At 43.2% G+C, this 19,763-nt stretch overlaps 1 protein-coding gene across 9 annotated transcripts in view; it reads right to left on the minus strand.

Moving 5' to 3' along the window:
- Positions 1-19,763, minus strand: part of LOC106586262 (dedicator of cytokinesis protein 9) — a 122,673-nt gene that overhangs the window by 40,393 nt on the left and 62,517 nt on the right. For all 9 annotated transcript variants that reach the window (XM_082968937.1, XM_082968935.1, XM_082968939.1 and 6 more), the window contains exons 3-7: positions 9,479-9,568; positions 5,921-6,003; positions 5,021-5,090; positions 2,592-2,687; positions 2,171-2,305 (exon numbers count right to left, since the gene is read on the minus strand). In XM_082968937.1, coding sequence (XP_082825063.1) covers positions 2,171-2,305; positions 2,592-2,687; positions 5,021-5,090; positions 5,921-6,003; positions 9,479-9,568 — 474 coding nt within the window. The remainder of the gene's footprint in view (positions 1-2,170; positions 2,306-2,591; positions 2,688-5,020; positions 5,091-5,920; positions 6,004-9,478; positions 9,569-19,763) is intronic.

A 19,763-nucleotide genomic window follows, 5' to 3' on the forward strand; every position in this document is an offset into this window, starting at 1 on the left:
AATAACAAAGATATATACCTACAGTATATGTTGAGAGGAATATTAAGGTGTCTGAACTGTTGCCAATGGCAGGGAATCATAACTGAGAGGCTACAAAAGTCATCAATCTATTGCAATCATAAAGATGACAAAGTGGTACAATATTAGAGCCATGATCACAGGCGGAAACGTCCCTCCCTTTCTGTGGAGACATGAAACAGGGAATCGACTATGTTTCCCCTCCAACTGGACAGAACCCAGGTGGATTATTATCTTAGTGGCCCCTTTAGTGTGTGTGCGAGGGGGACAATGATAGAACATGGGAGGGTAGGTACAGCACGTATGCTCAAGTGACCTTCCCAACTTCCGCTCCCCTTCAGATGAAGCACACACACACACACACCCTCTCAGGGGACCCTCCCTCTCCTCTGGTCATATAAAAGGCCCGTTTGTAGGGCAGGAGGCCCAAGCCAAGCTCTCCACTCCTCTCTGATACACTACATGACCAAAAGTATGTGGACACCTGCTTGTCAAATATCTCATTCCAAAATCATGGGCATTAAATGGAGTTGATCCCCGCTTTGCTGCTATAACCACCTCCACTCTTCTGGGAAGACTTTCCACTAGATGTTGGAACATTGCTGCAGGGACTTGCTTCCATTCAGCCACAAGAGCATTAGTGAGGTTGAGCAATTAGGCCTGGCTCGCAGTCGGCGTTCCAATTCATCCCAAAGGTGTTCAATGGGGTTGAGGTCAAGGCTCTGTGCAGGCCAGTAAAGTTCTTCAACACCGATTTCGACAAACCATTTCTGTATGGCCCTCGCTTTGTGCACGGGGGCATTGTCATGCTGAAACAGGAAAGGCTCTTCCCCAAACAGTTGCCACAAGTTGGAAGCTCAGAATCGTCTAGAATGTCATTGTATGCTGTAGCGTTAAGATTTCCCTTCACTGGAACTAAGGGGCCTAGTCTGAACCATGAAAAACAGACCCAGACCATTATTCCTCCTCCACCCAACTTTACAGTTGGCACTGGGGCAGGTAGCGCTCTCCTTGCATCCGCCAAACCCAGATTTGTCCGTCAGACGGCCAGATGGTGAAGCGTGATTCCTCACTCCAGAGAACGCATTTCCACTGCTCCAGATTCCAATGGAGGCGAGTTTTACACCTCTCCAGCCGATGCTTGGCATTGCGCATGGTGATCTTAGGCTTGTGTGCGGCTGCTCTGCCACGGAAACCAATTTTATGAAGCTCCCGACGAACAGTTCTTGTGCGGACGTTGCTTCCAGAGGCAGTTTGGAAGTCGGTCGTGAGTGTTGCAACCAAGGACAGACAATTTTTACGCGCTTCAGCACTCGGCGGTTCTGTTCTGTGAGCTTGTGTGGCCTACCACTTTGCGACTAAGCCGTTGTCGCTTCTAGACGTTTCCACTTCACAATAACAGCACGTACAGTTGACCGGGGCATCTCTAGCAGGGCAGAAATTTGACAAAACGGACTTGTTGGAAAGGTCCCTGCGCTCTTCAGTAAGGCCATTCTAATTGTAATGTTTGTCTATGGAGATTGCATGGTGGTATGCGCAATTTTATACACCTGTCAACAAAAGGTGTGGCTGAAATAGCCACTAATTTGAAGGGGTGTCCACATACATTTGTAAGTATAGTGTACCTCCTTTTAAAGTATCTGATTAATGTCAGCTGAATGCTTGGTAAGTGAAAGCAGGACCTTTCCATCCATTTGTGTGTAGAAGACCAATACTGCTTATAGCCCATCTTGGGACTTGGAAATGTGCGCCTGCTAGCTATAGCATGTGGTATTGATTGCTAGCCTGCTGCAAAGTGCATGGTAGTATGTTATCGGCATTCACCTTGTTTCAGCAGCTGAGAGTCAGCAGCTGAGAGTCAGCAGTAAATTATGACCTTGGAGAAGGAGGGAGTGAGCTCAGGTTTTAAGTGGGGATTGGAGAAGGGTCCCAGCAGTGATATAGACAGACACATTTCCTCATTAATTCCCTGTTGCTAGCTTTAACTTGTGCCGAGTTTAACTGATCATATAACATTCTACATGGGTAAATATATTATAGGAAGTAAAAGAGTTGGAAGGGAAGTATGTCTGGCTGGATGACCTATCCAATATAATGTTAGTGTGGTGGTGTAATCAAAGCACAATCCCAGACACAGAGTTTCCTATATTACCTGAACAACTCCCATACAGGAGTCCAGGAAGATGGTTCCTTTGGGTTCTTTGGAGATCTTCTCATCCTTGTAGAAGTTCAGGTTGTAAGAGCCATCGCCCAGCTGGGTTAGATGGAAATACCTCCTCTTGAAAGACTAAAAAGTAGAAAACAACAATTAAAAACAAATTGCTATTATTAGACAACAAGAGGCATGGTTTTGGCACGGATAATTGCAGCAGCATGGTTTGAAGGAAGTCAACAGACGAATTTTGCAAAACTACTATCAGTTTTTCTGAGAAATTGTATTAATGAAAACCAGGCTCCAACCTTCTGTCACTGGAAACACGAGCACTGACTATTCATCATCCCTGCACATCTGGTACACTGTGTAATAATCATTCCTAATAGAGACAGCTCGTGTCATCATTAGGATCACTCACCCTCATGGTGACACTGATGGCACTGTTCATGTTGCCTTTGTACAGCCAGCCATGCTTTGTGATCCCACCTTTCTGGGAACCTAGAGAGGCTGTGTCCTGGAAGAGACATGAGCACAGGATCAGACACACTCAAGACTATATACACACACACGCAAATACACACACTGTACCACATCAAAACATCCCTCTGAACACTCTCTGCCAAAACATTACCAAACTGTCCATTTCAAGAGAGGCCCTTGATCCTGTGGTCAAGATAATGTTACAAAAACAGTACAGGAGACATGGAGAATGAGATGAGAGAATGCTAAGTTTAATGGACTCCAAACAAGCAGCCAGCCAGCCAACAAACCACCGCTATGAACCCAAATAAACAGCCCCTCTCAATGGCTTCTTCACTGACGCATGACCAATATCATCCCAGTTCTCAGGTACCATAAAACCAGCTAAACCATTGGCACCAAGCAAGTATGACTAGACACATGGCTTCCATCTCTATTCCATGGAGACTTCCAGAGGCGTAATGATCTGTGTAAATAAATCAATTAGGGGGGTAGTGAGGGAAGAGGAGCTGCTGCACCAGCGTTTTATCCTTCGCATGGTCTCCTTCAGGTCCTCGCGATCAGATGTGCAGAGTGTTTAAGCCTCCTCTTTGAGAGACTACAGAGGTAAAAGCCATTGTTCCAGACGATTTTGGATATAATTAATGGGTTTTCAAGATGACATGATTCCTATTCCCGCTCTCATCCAATAAAATGGCTTTAAAAAGTGTTGGCAGAGAGCAGAATATTTCCAGTATATCGTCGACTCATATGAGGTGGGTCTGGAAACGTTCAGGGCCTGCTTCCACTCATCTTTCACTGACCAGAATATGCCAGTCCCTAGGAGAGCTGACAAATGACTTGTGTTTGCTTTCAGTGAACCCCAAAGCTCTGAAAATGTTGCCTGGCAACACCCAAACCAACCAGATTAACTAAACTGCAACACAGTGCATAATCATTTCATAAATCAATGACACATTTGACCATAAACATTTTAACTTTGTTCACATAGCCCCAGCCTGTGGTAATGTTATTGTCATTAAACACATGAACAGACTTGGGGCTGAGGTTTCCATGTACTGTATATGTGTGTGAGGATTTATTTGGGGATTTCAGGAGAAATGGCTCACTTCCTTAGCTATCATCTGCTCGGTGCAGACCTACTTCCCTGCGTGCGACAAACTGAGGTGAGGGACGTTCTTGGCTGCTGGGCCGGGGAGCATTCTTACACAGCTGTGTGGGAGGTGAGGGAAAGGGTGAACTGGGAGGGATCTTGTCATCAGGCAGTCTCTGATGAAAGGAATGCCCCTTCCTTGTCAGATCTAATGTTCACTGAAAGGTTCACTGGTCAGGCCCTGACCTCCGGTGACCTGGGCTAGTCTCTCGGCTCATCCCAGTTAAGTGAGCAAGGTCACTCGAATCCCTATTCATTTGCTCATGTATGACATGACACAAAGAACAGTATGTGACATATGCAAATGTTAACATGACCCTAGCAGTTTAATAGATGGCAGTATAACATCAGTGTCATCAACAGCATCAACATGCTCCGCAGAGTACCGTCCCTCTGAGGGTTCTGCAGGCATCAGTGATCCACCCTCTCTTCAGGGTTGGCTTGAACAAAGGCAACCCCATAGCCTCCCTTGTGTGTACTGACTTGCACAAGCTATTCCAAGGCCGACAAAGACTAATTTAGACTGCTCACAGCACAGAATCAGACATCTCTAGGGTTCACAGACCAAAAGGTTTCTAGCTAAGAGTTCAGTTGTATAATCAGGGAGACGCGAAATTTTATAAATTAGCTCACAACAAAGAGAGCCAAACCCATGGGCTGTGAGGAGTCTGGGGGCCATGAACACATGGAGCAGAGAAGAACCCGAGACCATTTGAGAGGCGGCCAGCTAACCAAAGTCCGGCGGCTAATTACACTTTATACTTCACGTTAAAATTTCCTATTTAGACACAATGACGCTTTCATCTCATGCCAGAGACGTTTCACAACTGGGATTGGAACAGGACAGCCAAATCAGTTCCTAATCTGAATTAAATCAGATAATAAGCAACAGATACTAATAATATCTGGTGCTTGTGTTCTAGGAAAGACTGGTTTCTAGTGTGAAAAAACATCAATACCGTGGCCATTCTGGCAATGTCAAAGCTGCTGGACTGTAAGCGGCGCGCGGAAACGTTGTACGTCTGTCTATATGGAGGATTATTTGTTCAGTGCCTCAGGTATTTACAGTAAAGACTTGGAAACAAAAAAGGGTATTGAGATGATTTGTACATGGAGCAGGTGGGTAAGGTTGAAAGTCGAAGGAATAAGCGGCTTAACTAAATTGTTTGTTATTTGTAACCTTCCACTGAACTGTAGCTAGAACATTCACTTACTTCATCTTTATCAACGTCTTCATCCACCTCAAAAACATGGACAGCCAGTTTGTCTGGTCTGGACACTTTGCTGTAAAACACAAGGATGTGAATAAAGTTAATCAATTATTATTTTATCTAATCTCTGCGAGGTCATTCATTGATCTAAGAAATGAAACCCAATGTAATGCGCATGTCCCACTTACATAGGAAGCCTGAATGAATTCGCCTCAGGAAAACATTTCTATTTCCCTCCCTGGACACTGAATACTGACCAAAGGTCTGTTGACATCAACGGCAAGTCTCAAGGTTGGGGCAGCTTTGTTTTGTGTGTAAATTCCACCACAATGACACTGGAAACCATTGCCCTCGGGGCAGAAGGTGGAATTGATGACACTCTTAGAACCGGGGGTGGTTTCCAACCTGACTAAATCCCCACATCTTTGGGAATAACCCGAGTGTGGCTTGAGGAAGTCTATTGTTAATGTGGGTTAAATCGTAAAACCTGCATTTCCTTGTAGACTATCCATGCCAAAATATCCTGAACGATCAGCAACTAAGGGTGATTGAAGATTACCCACAGAATGACACGGACACGGGTGTGTGCGTCAGTGGAGGCTGGTTGGAGGAGCTATAAGAGGACTGGCTCATTGTAATGGAATGGAGTCAAACATATGGTTTCCGTACGATTTGTGTGTTTGATACGGTTCCATGTTTTCCGTTCCAGCCAATTACCATGAGCCTATCCTCCTATAGCTCCTCCCACCAGCCTCCACTGGTGTGCATGCACTTCAGTGTGAAATCTCTGCACAAAGAGGGTAGCTGTTCTAACTTGCCCAGGAGGAAGTCACAACTTGGTTACACATTACATAACATTGTACCGTCTGTCAAGACACCATACTGACTGAGCAAAGGGTTTACTTTGGAAGCTGCCGAAAGTCCCCGGAGTAGTCCTCGTACTTGTAATTAACGACATGCCAATCAGAGTTGTAGGTCTTGATGCACTGAAATAAAAATAAAAACAAATCAATGGTTTACAAGTGTAATCTAAGACAGTTTCAATGTTTAGCCTAAAGAAACAGGAAACAAGCACACAACAACCAATCAGTGTAGGCCAATAGCATCTTTTCAGATGGCTACAGTGCCTTCAGAATGATTTCCCACCCCTTGACTTTGTCCACATTTTGTTGTTTTACAGACTGAATTTAAAAAGGATTAAATATATTTTTGTCACTGGCCTATACACAATACCCCATAATGCCAAAGTGGAATTATGTTTTTTTTTTTTTTTTACAAATTTATTACAAATAAAAAACTGAAATGTCAAGGATTCAACCCCTTTGTTATGGCAAGCCTAAATAAGTTCAGGAGTAAAAATGTGCTTAACAAGTCACATAATAAATTGCACGGATTCACCAATAGTGTAATGATAGTGCTTAACATTTTTGAATGACTACCTCATCTCTATACCCAACACATACAATTATCTGTAAGGTCCCTCAGTCGAGCAGTGAGTTTCAAACAGATTCAACCACAAAGACCAGGGAGGTTTTCCAATTCCTCGAAAAGGGCACCAGTGGTAGACATTGAATATTTCTTTGAGCATCGTGAAGTTATTAATTACACTTTGGGTGGCGTATCAATACACCCAGTCACTTCAAAGATACAGGAGTTCTTCATAACTCAGTTGCCGGAGAGGAAGGAAACCGCTCAGGGATTTCACCAAGAGGCCAATGGTGACTTTAAAAAACAGTTAGAGTTTAATGGCTTTGATGGTAGAAAACTGAGGATGGATAACATTGCAGTTATTCCACAATACTAACCTAATTGACAGAGTGAAAAGGAAGCCTGTACAGAATAAAACATATTCCAAAACATGCATCCCGTTTTCAACAAGGCACTAAAGTAAAATAAATGTGCCAAAGCAATTAACTTTGTCCTGAATACAAAGTGTTATATTTGTGGCAAATCCAATACAACACATTACCGAGTACCACTCTCCATATTATCAAGCATAGTGGTGGCTGCATCATGTTATGCGTATGCTTGTAATCGTTAAGGACGGTGGAGTTTTTCAGGATAAAAAAAAATTATGGAATGAACTAAGCAAAGGCACAATCCTAGAGGGAAACCTGGTTCAGTCTGCTTTCTACTGGGATAGGAATTCACCTTTCAGCAGGACAATAACCTAAAACACAAGGCCAAATCTACACTGGAGTTGCTTACCAAGAAGGCAGTGAAAGTGGAGTTACAGTTTTGATTTAAAATCTACTTGAAAATCAATGGCAAGACCTGAAAATGGTTGTCTAGCAATGATCAACATCCAATTTGACAGAGCTTTAATAATTTTTTTAAAGAATAAATGGGCAAATGATGCACAATCCAAGTGTGGAAACTTCTTCGAATTTACCCAGAAAGACTCACAGCTGTAATCGCTGACAAAGGTGCTTCTACAAACTATTGACTCAGAGGTGTGAATACTTACGTAAAATGAGATATTTCTGTATTTCATTTTCAATACATTTGTAAACATTTTTTAAAACTTGTTTTCACTTTGTCATTATAAGGTATTGTGTTTAGATGGGTGAGAAATAAAATCTATTTAATCCGTTTTTAATTCAGGCTGTAACAACAAAATGTGGGGTATGAATACCTTCTGAAGGAACAGTAACTCCATAAAACATGTTTTGGGCCCTATATGAAGTCCTTTTCTTAATGCAGTGGCTTTCTGAAACAGCCCTTATTCTGGGAATCCTTTGCTCCCTATTCAAATCAGATTAGTACATCTGAAGGAAGGAAGGGGAAGAAGAGGGATCAAAGTGAATGCTCGTCTTGAGCAGATAGTTGGTGGAAATTAAAGCCTTCCACAGGATCTGGAATTAAAGAAAAATAGTTCCACAGAGCACTGTCTCATCAGCCTACATAATTACTTGCTGACTTTACACATTTAAAAAGTGTTTGACGGTAACATGAAGAAACACCGACTTACTTTGTCTCATCTCACATCCTAGATATCAACTTACAGTAATTATCCTAATTGCTTTATAGACAAATATTGAGATGGAAATGGTAGAGTTTTTCGGGACAGTCAAACAAACCAACGAGAAAAGGAAATATTTTATGATTAGAGCAGTATGGCATAAATCCTAATTATGACCCAGCAGTTACGTCTGGGCACTTCAGGAGGAATGCTACAGCCCCACACAAAGGATACTTCCTCATTTCCCATCCACACAGTATGACACTTCACCCCAGACTTAAAAGGATCATCAAGTAGGCGTTAGATCAACCCAGTACAAACTGGGAGGGAGTATACTTCTATATCTCTCAGTCTGGGTGAGAGACATCTGTTCACTGTTAAAACGTCCAGATTGATATGAACATCCAGAATGGTATTCATACAGAGAGGCGTGTAGTTTACAAGAAATGGTCTGACAAGGGAGTCCTGAGCTGCGGAAAGTCAATCTGATCAGTGGAGGAATGGAAAAGAGAGAGGGTTGTACTCCGCAGCTGTCCTGCTGATGTCATATTGCACTGGACCAAAAGGAAGTGTTTCCTCATGACTGAAGACAGGACTCCCTAATCTGTGACCCATGACCTGAGGGGTCAGCAGCCAGTTGCCTCTGGTTTGCAGAGCAGTGTTACAATAGGAGCAGTGTCCATCAAGTGTCCAAAAAGGACACAATGACAGTAAACCATTGTGTAGCTCAGGTATACTGTGTGTGGAAGATTGTGTGTTTAAGCAAGATGTTAAAATGTCAGACTGTGTTATTTTTCATTTAACATTTATTTATAAAAAAAAGTACTGTATGGGAACAGAATGTACAGTAAGGCTGACATCTGATTTTAAGATACATTTGAAACACTTAACGCTACTTGGTTGCAGAAGGCATTTACCAGGCTTGGTACAGGGAGGCACTAGTGTAAACAGTGCTCTGAGAGGATGAAGACCAGAAGTCGGAGAAGAACCATCCATTTACTTTGGAACTGGATTCCGCTTATCAGTTTTTTGGTCTCCTGGCCTGAATAGATGTTATTGAAGAGAATGAAAATACTCCTGTTGACTGGATGGCTTCCAGTAACGGCCCATAATTCCTACTCCTGCCTGTCCTGAACAATAAACCACCATTGTGTCACAAAGTATGTGCTAGGTGAAATGGAAGCTCAGTTTGGCTGGACACATTCTATAAACAATGGGGAAATCATCAGAGACACTAAAAGTGTGTGCAGTCCAGTGTGTTTCCATATCTATTGATCTTGTGCAGGCTGCCATATACGTCAATGCCAGGTCAGAAGCTGGCTGAAGACTGACACTAAATGTCTGTATTTATGGTAACTGTATTTATGGTTAATATGGCTGTGGGATACACTAGCAAGTAATGGCACATCATAATGCCAACATCCAACTGTCAATAAAACCACTGCTCTCAAAGGACAAAGGTTCATTCCTGCAGGGTTATTGCACTTGTGGGTTCTTACCTCTTGGACAAACAGACTCTGTGCCTCCTTCACGGCGTTCTCAGGCACTGTGGGGTAGAGAGTTCTTCCTTGGCGTCTCTGAGTCGCAATCTGTGGATTGAAAACAGTTTTATTTAGCTAATTAAATCAAGTACAAGGTCTGACTAGATTATGACACTGGATGAGTGATGCTCTGAAAATGAACTCAAAACCATAAATCACCACAGATTAAACAAATGAAAGTATACAAGACATCCTTTGGGAATGACACAACACAGGACTGCGAACATCATATTCTCGCAGTACTACAGTGTGTGGTCTCAGCTGGACATGATTTCACTGAACACTCCGACAAATATTACTCCATGCCAGAGAAAAGTCTCAGGTCTTTGAGGGTTTCAGGAGGGTAGAGTGAGGGGCAGCGCCAGGATGTGATGCTACATTGTTGACCTCCAGGCTGGGCCAGGGAACCATGGACGGACACACCCAGGGCCTTAGCCTGGCTCTCAGCCACCCAACCCAGCCATGGGGCTCCCTCCCTGAGGAGCTGGACACTGTCTCATCACCTCCACTTCATTCAGCATCCTCTTTAATGGCCATGTCCTTCACTCTGCAGGCTTATGGTGGTTGTAAGTGATGGGAGGGGGAAATACACCACAGACACTCCTAGCGGTATCGACAGTATCAACTTAATACCACTAGAATAACCTGGAACTCATTGTTCAGTATCCTGTCAGTATCCTATCAATCCTCAACCTAATTTCCCATTCACACGGCCTCTAACGGGTTAACCCACTCTTAAAACTACACAGAACTAATTCAGTATCACTTTATTTTCACAAAGACCGTCTTTAAAGGCCGATACAATTCCATTTTATGAATCAATTACTCTATATGTGGGACTAATTTTAGATAGGAGTAATGTTGATATGTCGGCAGATTTATGAAAGGCAAATATTGCTGGAGCTCCCTTCTGTTGTTCTTCATTCTAAATAGGACATTTAAATCCCAGTTAGGAATGCAACCTAGTTTTGAGCTCCCCTTTGAGACCGGTTTGACATATCTCACTTAAATGGAGATTCCCCTTGATAATAAACGAAAAGAGAGTGTTTTGTAATCCTATCTTCTCTAGCATGTTACCCCATGGTGATTCCTTTAGCAGAAACCTTTCAACTTTACATCTTTAAAGTAAGGGAAAGCGAAAATAAACACTAGGGGACGCAGCAGATTACAGTTACCCCACATGAGTGATAGAGAAACAAACTACAGCAAAAACACCAGAGAAGAATAACAAACCACAACCTTCCCCACTTAACTCATATCATGCTAAAGCCAAACTGGACACAGTTCAAAAGGTGAACCATGACAGAAATGTGACTGTGGTACCCGACTTACAGTAAAGAATAGTTTAAGGTCAAGGCAATGGGGCAGGAGTAAGGTAAGCAATTCAACACAGCAGTAAGTCTCCTGTTCATGCAGCTTTTCCTGAGCAACCTAACCAATAGGCCTGCTTTAGTCATTATCTCTAGCCTTCAGCAGACACGTAGCCAGGATTTTTCCAGCATGCAGAGCAAAGCAGCTCTCCAATTAATCTTGAATTGAGTCACAGACTGCGAAATGAAAAGCCCAATCAGGTTAGTACAGAAGTCATTTTTCTACTCCCTACGCCCAAACAAAGAGAATAGAAATTCTAAATTATAGACCAAACCTCACCACCACCAAGATTAATCATTGTACAATGATACAAAACAGCACCACAAAAGAAAGTGAAAAGCTCTATCAAATTCTCTGCAGAAATGACTCCCTTGGGAATCAATGGGATATTATTATGCACTCCACAGGCTTGGTTATAGAGCCTGAGGTCCATTCGGGTACCTAGCCTAAAGGCAGTGGGGGAGTAGGGCTCCAGGTTAGAGTCAGGGCATTTCAAAGAGAACTCCTAGAGGTGAACAGGTAACTTATCGTTAAAAATACAGTGGCTGTTACAGTAGAGGTTTATTGATAATCAATACAGTGAGACTGGATGATGTGAGTAGTTTGCTAACGCTGAGCATTTCTTATTTAACATTTATTTAACCAGGAAGGGCTCATTGAGATTTGAAATCTCTTTTTCAAGAGCATCCTGGCCAAGATAGGCAGCACCAAGTCAATACACAATTACAGACAGACATGAAAAACTACAGGTAATCTAGTTAAAAAATAATTAAAATAAAACAGAATAGCCTTCTCTCTGAGACTGCCTGGTGTTAGTGCCTAGCCCTGCGCTCCATTCCAGGAATACAATGCAGAGGTCCTATTTGTGAACCTGAGTTCTCTCCTCCATTTCCTCTCTCTAGCCCAGGTTTCCTGCTGGGAGATGACAATCTCACCATAATCTAAGCAGCAGAAACAAACAGGCTTATAAACTAGAAGAGTCCAGAGGGAGTCATGAAGTGGACCAGAAGAAGCACTGGGGATATGAGTCTCTATGGAGCACTAGGGTTGTCACGATACCAGTATCGCGGTACTCAGAGAGAAACAAAAACATGTACTGTCCTCGATTTCCTGAGGAAAACACTGCTAATTTTGGAAACAAACAGCCTCATGTTGTGACCCAGAATCCCATCTCTTTTCCAAGCTACTGCACATAATATGTTACATACAGTAGGTTTTTAAAGGACCAAAGAGTTCAGTCTGCTTTTGCTTTTGCCTTTTTGCCTATGCTCACGCTATCGTAGTATCGCGATACTGGTGACAACCCCATGGAGATCTTTAGTGAAAAGACTAGCATGAGATACAGGACAATTCCACAGTGGCGCTGAGAATCAGATTTTACCCTCAAAATGTATGCCAAACAAAAACCATTGATTTCAAAGTTTAACAAACCATACTCTGTTACAAACTCTATGCACAAGGACTACTTTTAACAATTCACACTGAACATTTTACAAAAACACATTTACTGGAAGAACTGTGCAGATGCAATGTTTGGCAATGGAATTTCGGTAAAATCAGTATAAGTGACCACGTTTTCCAAATATACGTGTTACATATCTGCTCTGAATTAAGACTCAAAGATGTCTGCAGAAAGAATGGGGTGTCAGCTATGACATGGCACCTTGAGTTCGAAAAAATCTATTTGTGTTATTGAACAGTAAGTGAACTGGTCCGTTCCGGAACAAATCTGAACCAATCATGGACGTCTATGTTTGGGTCAAATTAAGGCCGGTCCAGATGTCTGTGGATATTGAAATCAAGGCCAGGGCGGACTGACCAAATTTCAGCGTCTGTGGATGTCCGATGTTGGTCGGTGCTCAATGTGTGAGGTTTCTTTATACAGTAAATGGAAAGAGAGGGGGCACATGGGTAGAGGTGACATTAATATATAAATGAGAGAAAGAGCGAGCGAGAGAGAGTGAGAGACCAGACTTTTTACGCTCTTGCTTTGACCACCAGACGACAGAAATAGAAAAACAGTTATCTGTGGAACTTAACAGTATGCCAGTGGAAGGGAGGACAGTAGCATGTGGTTTGTGACTATGACTTCCCATTGTTGTCAATTCAAATTGTACTTAATATAATATTCCTCCAAAAATTACCATTAGACTTCTCCCCATGTCATGTTTCCCTCACAACTTCAACTCTTTGAATCCTGAAAGTTGAAGGTATACGTAGATTTGATTAAAACCACCCTGCCATGCTGAAGTCGTTCAAATAGGGAGAAAAAGGAAGAGGAAAATGCCTCGCCATTCCTGGGAGTAAATTCAGTGACACTTTAGAGCGCTTCCTGATCCACAGGCTTTATGACCAGCGTACATCTCAAGTTTAAGCAGGGAGGGAGGTTCCCCTTCCTCTCCTTTTCCCAGTAATCCCAGACAAATTCCCTAAGAAGACACGTTGACAAAACGTGCTTGGCTCTCCTAATGCCGAGCGCCGTCTGATTAAATCCAGATGAGGTAATGTAAACACCATCTCACAATTTATTTTCCTAAACAGTTAAGTCCCTGTTCTCTCTGAGATATAATTTGATAACAACCTCCAATGAGAGGCCTTGGATCCAGAGGGGGGAGAGAGGGGACATGAGAAACCTGACAGTGGTTCCTGAGCTGAGGCGGTGTCTGCCAACAAAATGATTTACACACCAGCCGAAAACAGCCCACAGACGAGCAGTGTGGTCAGATGAGCTCTGCCGGGTCTGGACTGGATTTATAGGCTGCTATCACTACACAGTCATCTGTGTCTGGGAGTTTAATAGCACCAGAAAACTCCCTTCTCTGCCTATAACACTGAATACCCACAATCGAAAGGTCTTGACATACAACCGGATAAAACCACTTGCGTAAGGAAGATCTCAGAGAGTCATGCGAGCTAAACAGATGTGGGGCTCAGTCTTCCCACATTTTTTTCTTCTTCATCCAGGATCATCACCTGTCGCTCCCCTCACAACGCACCGCTTGTAGTGTATGCAGGACTCGTATGTCATGGCCAGAGCAGAGGGTTACTCTGGAGCACCATGAGAGCACAGCAGACACGGCTGGTCAAGGCCGTGTCACCAAGTTGAGTGCTCCAGCTGTCTGGCCTTCACATACACCCAGCCGGCAAGAGCCCCTGCCTCCCACCTCCGTCCCCTGCCTCCGTCCCCTGCCTCCGTCCCCTGCCCAGCTCTCACGCCACATTGCAAAAAGCTGTGAGGGAAAGGGAGCAAACGCAATACAGTTTTTTTTCTTTTAATAGGTTGATCGCGAAGCATAAAAGACAGGCCAGGAGGTTTTCTCAAAAAGAGCGAGGGCACGATTGCAGTGTAACGTAGTAAATGTAATGAGGAGTTTGATAGCTTGTGAGCCCATAAGTAAGTTTTCTGGCAATACAGCCTTAAGACCAAAAATTTTTTACACGCTGAGTAAATCTAGGAACTCAAACCCTTCTTTAAAATGGTTGATTCTCCAACATAGATACAATATATATTCTAATGAAAGATGTAAAAACCATTATGGCTTGTGAAACAAAGGAACCTCTCAGTAGACGAGAGAAAAAGACAAAAAAAAAAAATTCTGGAAAATATCAGTTGGATCGTGAGACAGAGGAAGGGTCAAATTTTGCGGATATAAAAGGGTCCTTCTTGCCGCTGTTAAGAGCATCTTCCTAAGTGTTCTCACTTCCTGAATGGCTTCTGCCAGGCCAGATTCCCATTTCATAGTTTCCACACCGGGCGTCACGTGTTGTGTAGCAATGGAATGTTTGAGAGGGTGACAGGGGCTACGTCCTGCTGAACGAGGATAGAGATAACCCTTACTCCATCACAACAGCAGAGGCAGAATGAGACAATAAAACATATGACCCCTGAACTTTACAGCATGAATGGATGTAAACAGAAGAAAAGCCTCTGTGGAGGACCTCACCCTACAATCAACATGGGCCTGGCTGGGCCGAACTGAAATATCATGAAATCACAACAAACATAACAACCAAAACATGCATGTGGGCGGCAGAGACGACTGACGTCGATAGATGAACAACAAATAGATAATGGAAATTATTGACATGGTACACTGGTATGAAACTATAAAGATCTTATCAACACTTGACAGATCATTTACCTCACTAACTATTCTGGAGCATTATCCAGTAGCAAACTCCTCAGATGGTATTCTATTTTAGCCTGGATCCAGATCAGTTTGTGCTCTTGGCAACTCCATTTCTGTCCTTGTCAAGCCAAACATAGTTTGTTACAATGATTTGGCTAATTCTATTCTAGGGCGATTCCTCACGGAACTAGAACAAAACAGGACCATGATCATGTTTTTGTTCACGAAATATCGTCGATAGAAATGATCTTTTGGAGAAAGGAGTATTGACATATATCAGACATTTGTATCTTAAAGCACAAGTGAGAAATAAATCATTGAAGTTGGAACATTTGTGGACATTTTAGTCTTACCCAGGCCTCCTTTAAGACTCCAAAATGATTCATCAGCATTTTATTTGTTATTTTTTTTTACCTTTATTTATCCAGACGAGTCAATTAAGAACAAATTCTTATTTACAATTATGGCCTGGTGCACCATAGGAAATATTTATGTAATAAAGCTTTACCACTTGCCCTGTAATATAAGTCCAATTTTCTAACATTAATATGCAAATATTGAAAAAACAAACATTCATATTTTTTGTTGAACATAATATACAGTGCATTCTTAAAGTAGTCTGGCCCATTAACTTTTTCCACACTTTGTTATGCTACAGCCTTGTTCTAAAATGGATTAAAAAAAAATAAAAAATACTCATCTACACACAATAGCCCATAATGAAAAAGTGAAAACATTTACATAAGTATTCAGACCCTTTGCTATGAGACTAGAAATTGAGCTCAGGTGCATCCTGTTTCCAATGATCATCCTTGAGATGTTTCTACAACTTGATTGGAGTCCACCTGTGGTAAATTCAATTGATTGGACATGATTTGGAAAGGCACACACCTACCTATATACGGTCCCACAGTTGACAGTGCATGTCAGAGCAAAAACCAAGCTATGAGGTTGAAGGAATTCTCCGTAGAGCTCCGAGACAGGGTTGTGTTGAGGTACAGATTTGGAGAGGGGTACCAAAAAAATATCTGCAGCATTGAAGGTTCCCAAGAACACAGTGGCCTCCATCATTCTTAAATGGAAGAAGTTTGGAACCACCAAGACTCTTCCTAGAGGTGGCTGCCCGGCAAAACTGAGCAATCGGGGGAGAAGGGCCTTGGCCAGGGATGTGACCAAGAACCCGATGGTCACTGACAGAGCTCCAGAGTTCCTCTGTGGAGATGGGAGAAACCTTCAAGAAGGACAACCATCTCTGCAGAGTGGCCAGACGGATGCCACTCCTCAGTAAAAGGCACATGACAGCCCGCTTGGAGTTTGGCAAAAGGCACCAAAAGAACTCAGACCATGAAAAACAAAACTCTCTGGTCTGATGAAACCCTGACTGAACTCTTTGACCTGAATGCCAAGCATCACGTCGGAAGGAAACCTGGCACTATCCCTACGGTGAAGCATGGTGGTGGCAGCATCATGCTGTGGGGATGTAGTTCAGCGGCAGGGACTGGGAAGCTAGTCAGGATCGAGGGAAAGATAAACAGAGCAATGTACATAGAGATACTTGATGAAAACCTGCTCAAGTCTTTTTTTTGTTGCCTTTATTTAACCAGGTAGGCTAGTTGAGAACAAGTTCTCATTTGCAACTGCGACCTGGCCAAGACAAAGCATAGCAATTCGACACATACAACACAGAGTTACACATGGAATATACAAAACATACAGTCAATAATACAGTAGAACAAAAGAAAACAAAAAGTCTATATACAGTGAGTGCAAATTAGGTAAGTTAAGGCAATAAATAGGCCATGGTGGCAAAGTAATTACAATATAGCAATTAAACACTGGAATGGTAGATGTGCAGAAGATGAATGTGCAAGTATAGATACTGGGGTGCAAAGGAGCAAGATAAATAAATAAATAAATAAATAAATAAATACAGTATGGGGATGAGGTGATTGTGATAGACTGCATCCAATTTGTTGAGTAGAGTGTTGGAGGCTATTTTATAGATGACATCACCGAAGTCGAGGATCGGTAGGATGGTCAGTTTTACGAGGGTATGTTTGGCAGCATGAGTGAGGGAGGCTTTGTTGCGAAATAGGAAGCCGATTCTAGATTTAATTTTGGATTGAAGATGCTTAATGTGAGTCTGGAAGGAGAGTTTACAGTCTAACCAGACACCCAGGTATTTGTAGTTGTCCACGTATTCTAAGTCAGAGCTGTCCAGAGTAGTGATACAGGACAGGCGAGCAAGTACGGGCAGTGATCGATTGAATAGCATGCATTTAATTTTACTTGCGTTTAAGAGCAGTTGGAGGCCACGGAAGGAGAGTTGTATGGCATTGAAGCTTGTCTGGAGATTTGTTAACACAGTGTCCAAAGAGGGGCCAGAAGTATACAGAATGGTGTCGTCTGCGTAGAGATGGATCAGAGAATCACCAGCAGCAAGAGCAACATCATTGATGTATACAGAGAAGAGAGTCGGCCAGAGAATTGAACCCTGTGGCACACCCATAGAGACTGCCAGAGGTCTGGACAACAGGCCCTCCGATTTGACACACTGAACTCTATCAGAGTAGTTGGTAAACCAGGTGAGGCAATCATTTGAGAAACCAAGGCTGTCGAGTCTGCCAATAAGAATGTGGTGATTGACAGAGTCGAAAGCCTTGGCCAGGTCGATGAATACGGCTGCACAGTAATGTCTCTTATCGATGGCGGTTATGATGTCGTTTAGGACCTTGAGCATGGCTGAGGTGCACCCATGACCAGCTCTGAAACCAGATTGCATAGCGGAGAAGGTACGGTGGTATTCGAAATGGTCGATAATCTGTTTGTTAACTTGGCCTTCGAAGACCTTAGAAAGACAAGGTAGGATAGATAAAGGTCTGTAGCAGTTTGGGTCTAGAGTGTCACCCCCTTTGAAGAGGGGGATGACCGTGGCAGCTTTCCAATCTTTGGGAATCTCAGACGATACGAAAGAGAGGTTGAACAGGCTAGTAATAGGGGTTGCAACAATTTCGGCAGATAATTTTTGAAAGAGGGTCCCGATTGTCTAGCCCGGCTGATTTGTATGGGTCCAGATTTTGCAGCTCTTTCAGAAAATCAGCTATCTGGATTTGGGTGAAGGAGAAATGGTGGGGGCTTTGGCGGGTTGCTGTGGAGGGTGCCGGGCAGTTGACCGTGGTAGGGGGAACCAGGTGGAAAGCATGGCCAGCCGTAGAGAAATGCTTATTGAAATTCTCAATTATAGTGGATTTATCGGTGGTAACAGTGTTTCCTAGCCTCAGAGCAGTGGGCAGCTGGGAGGAGGTGCTCTTATTCTCCATGGACTTTACAGTGTCCCAGAACTTTTTTGAGTTAGTACTACAGGATGCAAATTTCTGTTTGAAAAATCTAGCCTTAGCTTTTCTAACTGCCTGTGTATATTTGTTCCTAACTTCCCTGAAATGTTGCATATCCCGGGGGCTATTTGATGCTAATGCAGAACGCCACAGGATGTTTTTGTGCTGGTCAAGGGCAGACAGGTCTGTAGTGAACCAAGGACTATATCTATTCCTAGTTCTACATTTTTTGAGTGGGGCATGCTTATTTAAGATGGTGAGGAAGGCACTTTTAAAGAATAGCCAGGCATCATCTACTGACGGGATGAGGTCAATGTCATTCCAGGATACCCGGCCAGGTCGATTAGAAAGGCCTCCTCGCAGAAGTGTTTTAGGGAGCGTTTGACAGTAATGTGGGGTGGTCCTTTGATCGCAGACCCATTACGGATGCAGGCAATGAGGCAGTGATCGCTGAGATCTTGATTGAAAACAGCAGAGGTGTATTTGGAGGGCGAGTTAGTTAGGATGACATCTATGAGGGTGCCTGTGTTTACGGATTTGGGGATGTACCTGGTAGGATCATTGATCATTTGTGTGAGGTTGAGGGCATCAAGCTTAGATTGTAGGATGGCCGGGGTGTTAAGCATGTCCCAGTTTAGGTCACCTAGTAGCACGAGCTCAGAAGATAGATGGGGGGCAATCAATTCACATATGGTATCGAGGGCACAGCTGGGGGCAGAGGGAGGTCTACAGCAAGCGGCAACAGTGAGAGACTTGTTTCTGGAAAGGTGAATTTTTGAAGTAGAAGCTTGAATTGTTTGGGTACAAACTTGGATAGCCTGCAGAGTTCTGTATTACTATCTTTGCAGTAGATTGCAACACCGCCCCCTTTGGCAGTTCTATCTTGGCGGAAAATGTTATAGTTAGCGATGGAGATTTCAGGGTTTTTGGTGGTTTCCTAAGCCAGGATTCAGACACGGCTAAGACATCCGGGTTGGCAGAGTGTGCTAGAGCAGTGAGTAAAACAAACTTAGGGAGTAGGCTTCTAATGTTAACATGCATGAAACCAAGGCTTGTACGGTTACAGAAGTCAAGAAATGAGAGCACCTGGGGAGTGGGAGTGGAGCTAGGCACTGCAGGACCTGGATTAACCTCCATATCACCAGAGGAGAAGTAGGATAAGGGTACGGCTAAAGGCTATACGAACTGGCCGTCTAGCACATTCGGAACAGAGAGTAAAAGGAGCAGGTTTCTGGGCACGATAGCATAGATTCAAGGCGTAGTGTACAGACTAAGGTAGGATGTGAGTACATTGGAGGTAAACCTAGGCATTGAGAAATGATGAGAGAGATATAGTCTCTAGAGACGGTTAAACCAGGTGATGTCATCGCATGTGTAGGAGGTGGAACAACATGGTTGGTTAAGGCA

Source organism: Salmo salar, chromosome 25 (genome assembly GCF_965601325.2).
Source record: "Salmo salar chromosome 25, fSalSal1, whole genome shotgun sequence".
Lineage (NCBI taxonomy): Eukaryota > Metazoa > Chordata > Actinopteri > Salmoniformes > Salmonidae > Salmo > Salmo salar.